General features: G+C 35.4%; 1 protein-coding gene across 1 annotated transcript in view; it reads right to left on the bottom strand.

Annotated features, from left to right (window-relative positions):
- Window positions 1-5,714: 5,714 nt before the first annotated feature.
- The window catches only part of LOC122277541 (probable LRR receptor-like serine/threonine-protein kinase At1g56130), a 35,950-nt gene continuing 25,890 nt past the window's right edge, over window positions 5,715-15,774 (bottom strand). Inside the window, exons 16-24 of the mRNA XM_043087555.1 lie at window positions 15,305-15,366; window positions 14,157-14,539; window positions 13,824-14,019; window positions 13,562-13,723; window positions 13,075-13,193; window positions 12,734-12,944; window positions 8,171-8,402; window positions 6,770-6,920; window positions 5,715-6,674 (exon numbers count right to left, since the gene is read on the bottom strand). Of these exons, the coding sequence (XP_042943489.1) occupies window positions 6,264-6,674; window positions 6,770-6,920; window positions 8,171-8,402; window positions 12,734-12,944; window positions 13,075-13,193; window positions 13,562-13,723; window positions 13,824-14,019; window positions 14,157-14,539; window positions 15,305-15,366 (1,927 nt within the window). The 3' untranslated portion in view covers window positions 5,715-6,263. The remainder of the gene's footprint in view (window positions 6,675-6,769; window positions 6,921-8,170; window positions 8,403-12,733; window positions 12,945-13,074; window positions 13,194-13,561; window positions 13,724-13,823; window positions 14,020-14,156; window positions 14,540-15,304; window positions 15,367-15,774) is intronic.

The following is a 15,774-nucleotide window of genomic DNA, read 5'->3' as shown; positions in this document are numbered from 1 at the left end:
CACCTATTATAGTTATGAATGAATTATGCATCTTATGCATCTCACGTTGCATAAGACATGTAAACTTTCATAAGATCAAGTGTAAGATAAGCTTATAACAGCTAATCAGATGGGCATTCAGATGCATGGTACCAATGCAGTTTCAGGGTGGGCATGCTAGCCAAAAACTCAAGCATGGTCCATCGTAGTATGCTAGAGTACTACACAGTCGGCTTCCTTTGTTGCAACAGGGGAAGTTAGTGCACAATCTTGCACATAAGATTAAGTGTGTTGGCCAGTCAGGTAAGTTAGTTAATGTAGATAAATTGGTCATTCATAACATAAGCATCAGTATGATCAATCATGATTTTAAGTTCTCAGCATGAAAACTTTAATTAAAAACTTTATGTTAAATGTATTTACATTATGATGGGTTTCTTATTAAGTTATCGACTCATTTTAGTTTGTTTTTATATTTTTAAATCACCCTAGGCTATAATATTTATGAAGTTAGAGCTACAAGATGAGACATAGTTCAGGGAGGCGTGACAATGGTTTAGATCATATATAGAGATTTTAAGCTATGATTTTTATTGCATAGATTTTGATCAGTTATAATAAAAGTTTTCGCACATTCTCATTTATAATTTTAGTATTTTAATACAAAACAACTTTATTTTTTATAAAGAATCTTTATACTTGGCGCCTCTTTAAGAAGAAATATTTTTAAGTCGAGTCCAGTAGTAGCACTTCGGCTCCCCGAGAATTTCTAAAGATGATTTTATTCTTAAACTTGGGTAGAGGGGTGTTACAGTTGTTATCAAAGCCAGGTTTGAAGATTTTGTAGACTTTTCTAAAAAAAAAAAACTTTTACAAGGAAAAAGGAATTTTGAAAGTTGAAAGTGAAAAAAATAAATAAAAATCAAGGCCAAGGTCTCCTCAAGACATGTCTCTGTGGTAAGTATTTTTAATTACTATTTTATTGTTTTAATGAAAATTATGAATGGAAATTTTTTAAATGCATGCATGTCAAAATGCACCTACAACGTGAAAGGGTTTTAGTGCATAATGTGAGGAAATTTCTAAATATGAGGTCATGAACCTTTGGTTTTAAGATTGATAAGCATCTTGTTTATTAGAAAATAGTCTTATATTTTTTAGAGTTTGGTCCAAGGAAATTGGGAATGAAGTTAGTGAGTTCTGGAGTTATTACATAGATCTATGTAGTGTGTATGGTATTTCATAATGACTAGTGGAAAATATCTTATGTTCTATAGGTAACACGATTCTGTCACCAAGAACGAGGTGTAAGATTTAGGATCCAAACTTTGGAGAATTTTAGATTATGATTTATTGAAGTTATTATTTTAGGTGGAGAATTTTATTATTATTTCGTGTGGAGAGTTTTATTTATGTGGAGATCGTTACTTATTATTGTATGTGGTTTTAAGATAATTGTTGGGTGAATTTATTAGTAGGCTTTTAATTGATCCCATTATTAAAGCAAATACTTGTTTAGGTTTGAATTGAATTTGGAGTGTATGATGGTTGACATGTAGGGAAGATTATAATTGTTGGAATATGAAGTTTGATTAAACTATTAAAGAGTAAAAAACACATGGAAAGAATGTAGGTTGTTGGAGGTCTAGCAAATTCTGAGAACGGAATTTTTATAATGAAGCGAATTTGTAACGACCCAACCCAACAATTCTAAGGATGAGATATTAATAATTTTCATTGGACTTAAATTATATTTAATTGCTTATATTGGATAAGCTCATGAGTAATAAATTATTAAGGTTGATTAGAAATTTTAATTAGGCTCAATAACTAGGTTAAATCTCATTTATTATTTATTGAACGAGTTAGACTTCTTTTAAAATTTAAAGATTGGCCATTAGAAATTTATTTCAATTTAAAATCATCTCTGATTAAACTCTCTTACTCAGTTTCAGTCACTGCCAATCATACATTTAATGAACTACTAGATCATGTTTTTAAATTCAAACTCTCTTCTTGAATGATCATGGTCGAGGCCAGCTCGAACTCGAACTTATCGGCATCCTATTCCAACTAGGATACAACTTTACAAGTCATCTTCTTGTTAAAACTCTTTAACCAAGTCCAAATCAAACTGGTCGTCATCCTCTCTCAAATCTCTATATAAATATCTCTATTCCGCATGTTATTTGGAGAAAACCATAAACCTCCTAGTTTAGCACCATGATCGATTTTGTGTCAAAACTTTTAGGAAGAAACACTACAAGATAAGTAGTTTGATCATAAATTAGTATTATCATACGTTAGCTAGTTATATATATTATTATTAAAGCCAATACTTTCAGCCAATACTTTTGAAGCCAGTGTTTACATACAACATATGTCATGATAGTTGCAAGTATGTCATTCATCATATTTTATTCCTCCTATTATAGTTATGTATGAATTATGCAGCTCATGTATCTCACGTTGCATAAGATATGTAAACTTTCATAAGATCAAGTGTAAGATAAACTCATAACAGTTAATCAGATGGTCATTTAGATGCATGGTACCAATGCAGTTTTAGGGTGAGCATACAAGCCATGGACTCAAGTGTGGTCCACCATAGTATGCTAGAGTACTGCACAGTCGGATTCCTTTGTTGCAGTAGGGGAAGTTAGTGCACAACTTTGCACATAGGGTTAAATGTATTGGCTAGCCAAATAAGTTAGTTAATTCAGATAAATCAATCATTCATTACATAAGCATCAATATAATCAGTCATGATTTTAAGTTCTCAGCATGAAAGCTTTTATGAAAAGGTTTATGTTAAGTATGTTTATGTTATGATGGATTTTTTACTAAATCATCAACTTATTTTAGTTTGTTTTTATATTTTTAAACTGCCCTGATTCATAATATTTATTAAGGTGGAGCTGCAAGGTGGGACATAGCCCAGGGAGGTGTGATAGTGGCTTAGATCATGTACGGAGATTTTAAGTTATGATTTTTATGATATAGATTTTGAACAATTTTAATAAAAGCATCTGCATACTCTTATTTATGATTTTAGTATTTTAATACAAAATGACTCTATTTATTATAAAAAAATCTTTATACTTGGCACTTTTTTAAGAATAAATATTTTTAAGTCAAGTTCAATAATAGCACTTTGGCTCCCAAGAATTTCTAAAAGTGATTTTATTCTTAAACCTGGGGAGCGGGGTATTACACTGGCAAATCCAAAAGCATACTACGCCTCTTCTCAAGAGTCTAGTTCATCTATTCAATTACTCCATATCTGTGGAGTGGACCCAATTGTACGGCCTAAAAGATGCTCTACCTTCTTATATGTAGATTACTAGCCTTCTCAAGTGCTTGAACACATCAAACAAGTCACAAAACAAAAACAAAGAATTTAAAAAATAAATAAACCCAAACTTTTTCTCAAATGGTCATCAATAAATATGAATACAAGCAGGGCACCACCTTGCACAAGGTGTATCCAGAAAATTAGAAAAAATAAACTGCAGTGCACTACTTCACAAAAATACGTTGCCAACGAAAAAAATAAAGTTTTCCTGTTTTCTGATCACATAAAGCAAAAAAACTGCCTACTCACAAATGACCACACTCGTTCACTGATATGGCCCAGTCACATGTTCCATAAATGAGTAATACTTGAATTTGGAACGTCTGAAGATACAACTCCACCAATCACTGTACTGCCTTGAAGAAAATAAAGACCATCTATCTTCTTCCCTATCATTACCACTAAAGAGCCCTTGTAAACTTGAATGACTCCACCTGCAGCTGGATAATGATAACCAAAGGAATCAAGAATGCCCAAAGATATAAGATTTTTCTCTAAAGACGAAATATGCCGAACGTTAAACAAAATTCTAACGGTTTCGTCATACATTGTAATCTTAATTGAACCGACCCCAACAATATCACAAATCATCCTATTCTCAACTAAAATGGAATCACTGTTGATTAATTCATAGGTAGTGAAGCAATCTGTCCTGAAACACATATGGAACGTACAAGTTGAATCCATGACCCACTTGTCACCAAAACGACCACTAGAGTCACTGATTGCTAGGACAATATTAGAGTTGTTAGACTGTTCTTCAATGCTAACAACATTGGAAGGACTTTTACCTTCCTCCTTGTTTTTCAATCTGGGATACTCATTTTTGTAATGACTAAACATATGACAGTAGTAACATTTAACATTTTTCTTATTAAATTTAGACCTACCACTAGAATTAGCCCTACTCTTTTCCGAACTTCTTTTTAGGAATCTACCACCAGAAGAACATTTCATGAACAAGCCATAGGCTTGATTATCCATGCCTTGTACACCCAATTTTGTTCTCAACTCCTTAGAACTAAAAATAGATTTTACATCTACCAAGGAGATAATGTCTCATTTATACAACATCGAGTTCACAAAATTATCAAATGAAACTGGCAACAAGCACAACACAATTAATGCTTGATCCTCATCATCAAGCTTAATATCAATATTTGTCAAATCCATAATGATTTTATTAAATTCATTTAGATGATCGAAAATATGAATACCTTCCCTCGTCTTGAGAGTGTATATAATCGTTGTTTCAAATACAAATGGTTGGCGAGCGACTTCTTCATATAGAATCCCTCAAGTTTCTTCCCAAGACCAGTAGCGGTCTCCTCATTAGCAACCTCTCTCAAAAGTCCATCTAATAGTGACAACAGGATAGCACTATTGCTTTCTCATCTTCTTCCCTTGATGGTGCAGAAGCATCATCAGTCACCTTCCCATCCAATACCTTTGACAACCCTTGTTGTCGCAGCAAAGCCTTCATCTTGATACACCACAAACTGAAACTATTTTGATCATCAAATTTATCCACTTCAAACTTTGCCATAGCCATCCGTCAATATCTAGCACAAAGCCTAATACTCATTTGTTGGGATAAATTGGTTATCAGTGGCTAATTTGAAGTATAACAGCAGAAGAAAACAAAAGAAATAACGACAATAACACGAAGAACACCAAGATTTAAGTGGTTTGACTTAATGTGAGCCTATATCCACTGGTGGGGTCAGTTTCAATGAATTCACTATCCACAGAGGTGGAGTACAAAAGATCAATCACAAAATCCTCAATCCCAAAGCCCCAATACACCCGATAAACTCTCAAGATTCTTCACAAAAGGATTCTCCCTCTCTCTACAATGTTTGGCTGCACATGAGTTTCAAATACATGAAGAAAAGCATGTAGTTATAGTCCACGGCACGAGAACCCTAATTTCATAACATTCGCTCGAGCAAAATGTCTAGCAGTGTTGAGTACACATTTAGGGTAGGCACTCGCTCAAGCTGAGTGTTGAGCAAACTCATCGGTTGGCTTCTCGCTTGAGTTGACTATCAAGCGTGTGTTGAGCAAACTCACAGGTTAGCTTCTCACTCGACATTCCGCTCGAGCGGAGTGTCGAGTCAAGGTTTGCTCGAGCCAAGGTCGAGCAACAGTCAAGTCATGCCTCATAAATGACATTTTCTGCAGGTAATCAAGCCAAACTCAACACCATGCCTATATTTGGCATATAGACTTTTGTGCAAATTTTGTCAGATAGGTACCATGGTTTTGAAACATTGTCTTTTATGTTATAAATCCATAACTTCACAACCATTAAAACCCATTAGTTATCTGGTACACCTGTTGATAAATAATTTCACTCTATAAACACACCTTTTGCATAAGCTTAAAGGCAACTGTGATTGATGTTAAGGCAAATTGAATACCACCATGATTGTGTAATACACCCTTGCTGTTTGGATAAATGTCACTGTGGGTTGCTCTCTTCTAGGAGAGCTCCTCTAAGAAAATAAAGGAAATCGGGAAAAGGGGAAAGGTATAAAGTTCTTACATACTGCTCTGAACAATATATAATACAGTCAAGGAATCTAAATTCTAAAGTAAACAGCAACCCTAAAAGGCCATGGGCCAGGACGAAATTAAAGGTTAAACTATTATTTAAGTCCTTACACTAGTTGGCCCATGGGAACAGGCTCCCGGCCCTTTAAAGTATTAAATAAAAAGGCTAACTACTAAGCAAAGCAAAATAAAGCAAAGATCTTCCTTCACTTGAACTAAACTCCCAACTCCAAGCACACTGTCCTTGACAGAGAACCTTCAGCTTCCCGAGTCTTCTCCTCCCAACGCAACCCCCAATTCTTGAGCTACCAAACCCTAGATCTGCCAGACTGTTACCAAATTGACACGATTATATAGCAAGACAAGATACTGTTCATCTTCCTTCTCCAATAACATCAGTGACCATTGATTTGGTGACATTCATAGGTGAGGGCGTTCGATCAGTCGGGCTCACATCAGCTGTGTTGCCATCTTGGTTTTTCTGCCGTCTCTTAATACTACTACTCGAGGCAGTTGCCACAATATTACCTTCATCTGAAAATTCTCCTGTGACGTCTTTGAAATCCAAATCTGTTAAATAACTTGGCTTTGTTGTAACAGTGCCCACTTCAATATCTCCAGCAAGCATGGCAACAACACGTGACATGCGGGGGCGCATCATTGGTGATGCCTGAGTGCACAAAAGAGCCACTCTTATCACTCTAGTCGCTTCATTTTCATCAAACTCCAGTAATTTAGGATCCACCAATCCCAAAGCTTGGTTATGTTCATGAAGAGTCCATGCCTAGAAAATGTACTAGTGATTATCACAAGGAAAAACCAATAAAAATCAATTACATAGTAATTTGAGAGAGAGTGAGATTCATTTTCTATATATACCCATTCAAGCAGATAAATCTTTTCAGCATCCAAGCTATTGTCTGAGTTTGGCCTTCCACTGAGGATCTCTAGAGCAACAACACCAAAACCGAAAACATCTGCCTTTTCTGTTAAGTGTCCACGCATTGCATACTCTGGAGCTAGATAGCCGCTAAAAGAGTGAAAATGATTAAAAATAAATTGCTTAGTGAAGAACCCTTGAGGATATACCCTTGACGATATCTTCATGACTGCTCAGTTAATCAAGAACAATAGGCTCACAAAAGAGAGTACCAAGTTAAAGAATATATGAATAAGTATGGTATAACGTTGACTTGGGTCTAGTCAACACATAATGTTGGCAAATTTTGTAGGCAGGGTTGGCACGACTGAACACTATGCTAACTACTTTTATTTTTTATTTTTTGTTTCTTGACATTAAGCTTCTGGGTAATTCTGATTATATTTCCATGGGATTAAGTGGCTGGATTATTTCCTCAATGTCTAAAATTTTACCGGACATGGGCTATACTCGCCCAGGAGCTTTTTTGGGTCATGTTTTACTTTTAGCTCCTCTTTGTTGGATTATGAGAGTTCTAGCATGAAATGTCTTAAAGAGGCTTCTGTTTGTGAGACAGTATCAAGAAAATACACGCCACACTATTAATAAGGCAGGATTTGATTTGGAAAAGAATTTAAAATCATACTCTCCTGCAAATCAAAATTCTGCCATGTCCACAATGTAGGGCATGTCCTCTAATTGGCTTGCAAATATAATTTTTCAACATAAAATCTAACACCCTAAACACTTAAAAAGGTGGTGTTGTTCTCGTTCTTGCTTATTTCAAAGCCCAAACTATACCCCTCTCGTGCATCATAAAATAATGTCAAACCAACAAGCTCTCCCAACCTTTCCCCCAAAAAAATCTAACCTAGATATCCTAAAACATAACTGCTAAAGTAGACAATTCCAACAAGCTCAAAGCTTTCTTTTTTGAAAACCAAGATTCAATACCTTTTCAATTTGTAAACATATACACTCACTTTTCCCGTGTTTAAAAGTTATAGCAACATATCTTCCAATGTTATTGGCCACCATACAACAACTTGTCTGTACCTTAATAAATAACTAATTTTGTCCAACACCAGTCAGATTCGGCAGCGGTTTGTTTAAAAAAAAAATCATGGAATTAAGACCAATGTGATAAGCCGATGGATCCAGCTAAAGTAGTCATTCTTGTTCTCAATTCAATCTATTAGTAGCTTTGAGTTTGTATTAAAATATATTAAATCAGCCATATATTAAAATATATTACTCCAAGCCCTTAAGTTTGTATGTGATGGTTATATAATCATGCCTAGAATAAACTATTTTTCTTTTTCCTTCTCACATTTAGAAAGGGGTTGAAAGATATAGCTTACATGGTCCCAGCTACTCGGGTGCTGATGTGTGTCATCTTATCGTCGTATAGCTTGGCCAATCCAAAATCTGAAATCTTGGGGCAAAGTTCTTCATCAAGCAAGATATTACTAGCCTTGACATCTCGATGTACAATTCTCGGCCTTGACTCCTCATGAAGATAAGCTAGGCCCCTTGCAGTTCCTATGCATATGCCGAACCGGGTAGGCCAATCAAGATTCAGGTCATTTTTTCCTGTATAAGAAGTGGTTGCCATCTTATAAAACTTGAACAGTTGTGAAGTGGTGGTTAATATTCATAACCACGAGTAATTTGGGGCAAAAATATATACGTTAGCTACAATTTTCACCCACTAACTACCACTTATCATACACTTTGCATCCTAAACTACAAAGGTTTGAATTTGCACCCTAAATTACCAATAGGTTTCACTTTCTACCTTCTACTCATATCTATCTGTTAAGATTGTGTTATGTTGCCAAACAAATTTAATTATTCAGTGAGTAATGTGGATTGGCACAATCTTAATGGTCATATATTTGAATGGAAGGTACAAAGTGAAACATATTTAATAGTTAATGGTGCAACTATTTGTAGTTTAGGGTGCAGTACTTTACGGGTGAAAAGTGCAATCTCCCAGAACTTTATTGTTAATTAATTTCATCTATGTAAGTAAAAACATGAAAATACTCCAGAAAGTATAAAAAACGCCTACGATAGTTTTACAAATGGTTCAAAGATTTAATGAGATAACAATAAGACAATAAACACAAAGCAGTGAAATAAGTATACATGATTAAAAGTTTGGCCTGCATCCACGTTCAAAGCAAGAAATTTCACAATGGATTGATCAAGGTTACAACATGGCTCTCAAGAATTTCAATCATCTCAATCATTAAACTCTAGATGATTCTGTTTTTCTCTCCAGGTTTGGTGAGAAACACTACATCCGTCTCTTGAAATAAACCCAAAACTTGACCTGAATGAATTGAATCAAACTGTATAAAGTTCAGCAAGGCAAGAGCTTCTGCTTCTTCCCCACATGACCCCACTAGTTATGAGGTGTATACATGACAAACGGGATTCAGTGCAAAGGTTAGAGCACAGTATGCGTTCTGGCCATAGTATTGAATGATAGGTGACAATCTGAATATATGAATTTCTGTTGTCTTTTCCCACAAAACAAACTAAAAGGAGAAATTTTGTACATTAACAATTCAATGAAAGTAAAATAATTCTCCTTTATTGTGTATAGAAACCAATTGTAAGTGGCTTTTTTTTTTTAAATGTTGAGTTACCAATATTTTTAGTTTTTAGTTCAAGGTAACCACTGCAAAGGTGGGATTTCAATCTCACTTGGTTTCTAAGTGAATAATAGGATGAAGCTCATAATTGTTTTGTCATGGTGGATTTCTCAAACTTCATCTTTGAGAAGCATATCATGGACAATGGAGGCCCTTTCATGTGGTCTATAAGTTCGGACACTTCTTGTTGGTTTGGAATTGATAGATTCCTTGTACAAACAGATTGGGAAGTGCACTTTCCTGATCTATATAAAAGGTTATCCCGACTTTACTCAGAACATTTCCCTGTTTTTATTGACTGAGAAGGCATTCAAGGGGTAACAGGTATTTCAAATCCGAGAATCTATAACATAAATGATTTTCAAAGCAATAGCTTTGCTACTATTGAGTCATGTTTCCATTCAAGTGTTAAATGACTATAATTTAATACAATTGAAAAATCATGGAACTTCATTGGTTAGTAACACTTTGTTTGGTTAGGAACACTTAGTTTTCTTTCATTTGTTACATTTCTTAGTTTTCTTTCATTTGTTACATTTCGTCTTCTTTCCTTTATATGTGATTTTTGAAGCAACAGTTTTCTTCTTGTTGGGCCACGTCATCCAGTTTTTGTGTTAAAATGTTTTGTATTATAATTTGCAAGATCATGGAATTTTAAAAGTCAAGATGAACATGTATTCTCTCATCTATAACACTTATCTTCTTTAATGTATATATAATTCATTGCAATTAGTAATCTAAAAGAGCTAGTCAAACAACTTCACAATCAAGTTTTAAACAAAATTTGAAATAAAATAGAACTAAAGACTAAACAATTTTTCCCATAGATAGTGCACGTGCCAACTAGTTGTGGTTAAAAGTAGAAGATTTTGATGATAGCATTAGATAGTGGTGGTTATCCTACCATTTCCAAAGAACCATAAGCTTTATCTTCGCTCACAAACTAAACGCTTTAAAGAATGTCCTAAGGTCTTGGAATGAGCAAGTCTTTGGTAACATATAGCACTAGAGGAGTTACAAGGTCAGATTGGTAAGGAATAAGAGAGGGCACCATATGAAGAATATAAGCTAAGAAAAACCTGGCAATCATTGATCTAGAAAGGGTCATTAAAATAGAGTGGTCTTGGAGGTAAAAACAAGGGCACTATGATTAAAAGAGGGCAATAGGTGTACAAAGTTGTTCCATCAAGCAGCTAACTGAGATTAGAAATCACTATAGAGATTAGAAAGGGGAACAACGCTATTGAGATGCTTTTGGTAGATGGTTCAATCTCCTCTGATCAAAACAAGATTAGAAGTCATATTGTGAACAATGCTATTGAGATGCTTTTGGTTGATGGCTCAATTTCCATTAGCGGTTTGCTTGGACAAGCTTGATGGATTAGCACTTGAGTCCATACATGAAGCGATGGTCACATTGGTTGAGAGACCATTTGTAGAGAGTTAGGTTCTCGATGTGGTAACTAGTATGATTAGTGATAAAGCACCAAGACCAGGTGGTTTTGCAAGGGTTTTCTTTCAAGCTTGCTAGGATGTGATCAAACAGTATAAGGGTATTCCAGGATTTTCATACTATTGTAAGTTTGAAAAAAGCCTTAGTGCCACTCTCATAGCCTTAATTACTTAAAAAGTTGGGGTAATGGATCTGTGGATGCTAAAATTACCACACCATTAGACTATGAATAGGGTGTGTTAAACCATTACTTATATTCTTAACACTCCTCCCCATGAGTGGGTTAGACTCCGCTTAATAAGTGGGGGCCCAACACGTAAAATATTTAATTAAAGTTGTAAAGTGCAGAGTCAGGATTCAAACTCAGGACCCTTGATCTGATACCATGAAACCACTTGTCCCTAAAACATAAACTAAGGAGGAGGTAAATTTATTTGTTTAATATATATTTTTAGCATATAGTAAAAGATAATTGTTAATGTCCTTGCTAATCAGTTGAGTAGGGTTGTTGAGAAGATTATTTCGAAGCCACAAAACACAGTTGTTAGAAGTAGACAAATTTTAAACCCTATGTAATTGCTAATGAATTCATCGGTGATAGGCTTAGCCCAAGTAAGCCAAGGGTGCTCAGGAAAAGTGATGCTACATACAAGCTCTGTGCAAGCCTTTTAAACAAAAGTGGTACCCACCATATAGAAGTAATTTTTCAAGTGGGTCCCATTTTTTAAAAAAGGCTTGCATGGGGCTTGCACACCCTAGGCCTGTACAAATCATTTTACGCTCTAGAAATCCAAATTCCAAAGGTGTATGTATGATCGCGTTAATTTATAATCGTGTTAATTTATAATCTTTTTATTATTTGCTTCGGAGATATGGGGGATAAATGACATTCTTTAATGGCACATTGCATTTCTTTGGTGTACTTTTCTATATTGGTGAATGGCACTTCTACTACTTCAGTTAGCTCTCATGGTTTAGATAGGGTAATTTGTTGTCTTCATTCATTACTTTTCATTATTTTCATTAATTTGTTGTCTTCATTATTTTCTAGGCAAAATGTTATCAACAACTGTTGATGGTGATTTTCTCTCAAGCTTCTTTATGGGGGCTAGTAGTCTCAGTGTGCTTAACATTTCCCTTCTTTTACTCACAGATGATGCCTTAAAATCTTGTAAGAGGAACCAGAGTCAACTTTCACTTTTTGATGAAAAAACTTACTAATTACTTAAGGAAATGCCATTTCATTGTGATAGATTGGTGTTGCATGTGCAAAAAGAGTGGGAAATTGGTAGGCCAGCTTTTTTTTATTAGTAAACAAAATCTTATTGATCATAAGAATAGGGAAGAGCCCAAGTATAAGGGACATAAGAATAGGCCACCTTTAATGCTATTGAGATTGCTAGTACCTTGTGGAATGTCTTTTTGGGTCAAGTTAGATTGGCGCAGGTTATGCCTAGAAGGATAGTAGCCCTTTTTTATATGGCAGCCCACACATTGCAACAATGTAGAAAATTGTCTCTGATCATATAGTGATATATATTTCAAGGAAAAGAAATGATAGAGATTTTGAGGATCTCAAGCAGGTGATAGATGAGCTTAAAACTTTCTTTTCCCAATACTTTTTTTCTCCTTGGGCATCATCTATAACTTGTAATGGGTTGAGTTTTCACGATTTTCATGTCTAATTTGCTATTTCTAGTAAGATGTTCCTCTTGTACAATTTGTTCTTTTGTGTTTTATTCAAAAATTTTAGAATTCTGTTTCTATGGTAAGAAAAAAAACACGAAGATGATTATTTTGTATCATACCAAAGAGTGCTTGATCAAGACTTTTGTTCTCAAGATATTCATAAACGAGGAGACGTTTATCTCCTTCAATGCAGCATCCGTACAGTTTCACAAGATTGCGATGTTGTACTGCAGATATGGTAGCAATCTCAGCAATAAACTGACTCTTCCCCTGGTGAGATGCAACTGAAAGTTGCTTCACAGCCACTACCCTCCCATCAGAAAGCGTGCCCTATAATGTACCACAGTTAAGCAAAAGAAAAAACAAGCCCTCCTTAGGTGAAGGTTAGAATCACTTAATTAATTTTGATATCGAATCGTCATTGTGTATTAAATGGCTATGTAGTATTAAGAAAGTTCACCTTGTAAACAGCTCCAAATCCTCCCTCTCCTAGCTTATTAGAAGGTATAAATTCTTCTGTGGCAGATCTGAGCTCAGCATAACTATAAGTATTTGGTCTAGGACCAATACCAAGAAACTCTGCAAAGACAAGCAAAAATGGAATAAGATATAACTTCTAGCATAAGATACATAAAATAATATTTTTAGCACCCAAGGAGATTCAAAGGCCAATATGTGGTTCACTTTAGCTTAATATTTAAAGAAGTTAGATGTTGATTGGTACTTTTAGGAGATATAGGCGCCAATGCCATTATGAGGTTTTGTTGAAATAATAATTTCTTTTTTTATATAAGTATTGAAAAAATAATTTCTTACTTATCAAACAAAAAAGGTTTTGCTGAAATAAATTTTTTTGATCGGTAAATAAGAATTTTATTAATGAGAAATAATAGGCATAGCGTAAGTACTCAGGACAGGCTTTGTTGAAAGAACTACCATGCGCTTACCTTCCTCTTCATTGCTTTCTGATTTTCTTTTCATAAAACAAACTGCAACTATCAGTATTGAGCTAGCAACTCCTACAGAGACTGCAATACCAACAACCAACCCTGTCCTATTCTTCCCTTCTGAAGTACGTGGTGGAATCCCACTTACATTAGGCTGGAAATCTGAGCAATAGAAGCCAATGATCAGTGGCAGTCAAAGGTAGAGAAGAACATTATGCCATTTGAAATTGAATAGAGACCTGTAAATTATTACAAATGGTACCTGAAATAGCGCGGAGGGCCGAAATCATTGGGCCATAGTAACCCTGCACTGGTATGCAGCAGGACCCTTTACCAGCCCAAAACAAGTGAACTTCAAGGTAGTTCTCCGACACAGTAGCATTGAAAACCTTTTCAAGTGCTCTTTCAACACCACCTGCCTCCTTTGATATGTCAAAGTCTTTCTGTCGGAGACTCCCCTAAAAAAGCAACAGAGAGGGCATAGTGATATATTCTATCTGAAACATAATGCATTGAAGGTTTAGCATGTAGAAACATTTTAGTGGTTCTACTTCAATGAGGGATAGTTCAGAGTTTTGCTTTATACAGTTCTTACCTGAATATAGATATCAAATACTCGCCTGCCAAGACTTTTCCAAGTTTGTGAGTTTCGGTCTGCAAAAGCTGTTTCTGCGAATAGCATGCTTACATTATAAGGTCCATTCTGAAGACCCAGGCCATAGTACCTAAGTGATCCAGGGGATATTCTTGAATACTGGAAAAGCTCTGGCGTATTCGTCCCAGTTACTTGTGCCAAGGTAATTTGTACATAAGTTGGATCATTGCGGTCAGCGAACAACCCCACATTGCTCACTGCCCATTTTTCTAAACTGGTTACATAGAACGAGGCTGGACCAAGAGATTTATTTTCAGCCTCATACACTGTGCCATCAGCAGTTCTCATTGTGTTGCCACCGCATTTGATTGAGAAGTTTGCAACTGTAAGATTCAAAATGAAAGCGTTTGTGTTTATGCATACATGGGTAAACCAAGGGGGGGTTGACCCTCTAAGAACCGGATAAAAGAAATCATTTCATTGACTGGGATACTCTTTTAAGATTAAAATAAATAATAAAAAAACCTTGTTTCATGGTGGAGCCAAGATGATTGAAAATAATTTGAAGTGGTTCCAGTAAGGTTGTCCCTAGAGAAGGAACTAAATTTATCGGACTCAAGTTTTGAAGGAAAGGTATAACATATAGACGAAACACTAAAACTACTCTCTCAATAAAGTGCTCCTCACTTCATTGTACATCTTCAGGCAGGAATGAGTATGTGGATAAATCTGTAATTTGAATCCTTCCCATGTTCTTCTGAAGTTCTTTTGCATTTTTTCATCCAAGTCCAATCTGGTTATATACATGATATATATATATATATATATTTGATGACGGGGGAACCAACCCACGACAGAGCCCTTAGGACTCACCCATGCAACCTAAACCTCCAGGGAGACTAGCACAGCAACCCACCGCCATGGCCTCCCACTTAAATTGCAATTTGATCCCGGGGGGAACCGAACCTGTGACATGGGGCTCATGCACACAAGTTTGCCCTTACGAGTTGGGCTTCCCATGGGTGGGTATAATATGTATGGTACAACTAGAAGAGAAAAGAAAAGTATAACATATATACTTTTACTTTTTCCATGAGTTGGTGAAAATTGCCAAACAAAACAAGAAACCAGAGTACCGAAAAACTTACAAACTGGAGAATCCCTATAGCATGGAAAGTTCTTCTGAAGACAATTCAACCCTGGGAAAGTACTGCAAGCACAGAAAATGATAGATGCTCAATCCAGACAGAATTTTATCATCTGCAGAAGTAAAAAATTGCAGCTAATTTGGGCTCTTGCTCGTAAAAGCAATTTTTGTGCGTCTTCAAAAACTATTTTCAGATAATTATTGTTGAAGACAGCCTATTCTCTTAGAATATCGATGCAATGTGTTCTATATTCTTTTCTTTTTATGGGATTAGAATTACTGGAATAAGTATGATATGTTTTTTAATCGATGTGGAAATGTGCATTACCATACATGAGGTTTATTATAAACCCAGGCCTTCTAAACTTTCTTCTTGTTTTCAGAAAACACAGAAGAAAGGCTTGCTCCTCCTATCGTTTCTTTCTTCTTTTTTTGTTTTCCTTTTTTTCTCATTCCTATATTCAATAATGG

This window comes from Carya illinoinensis, chromosome 9, assembly GCF_018687715.1.
Source record: "Carya illinoinensis cultivar Pawnee chromosome 9, C.illinoinensisPawnee_v1, whole genome shotgun sequence".
Taxonomy (NCBI): Eukaryota; Viridiplantae; Streptophyta; class Magnoliopsida; order Fagales; family Juglandaceae; genus Carya; species Carya illinoinensis.
This window is presented reverse-complemented; position numbering and strand designations above follow the sequence as displayed.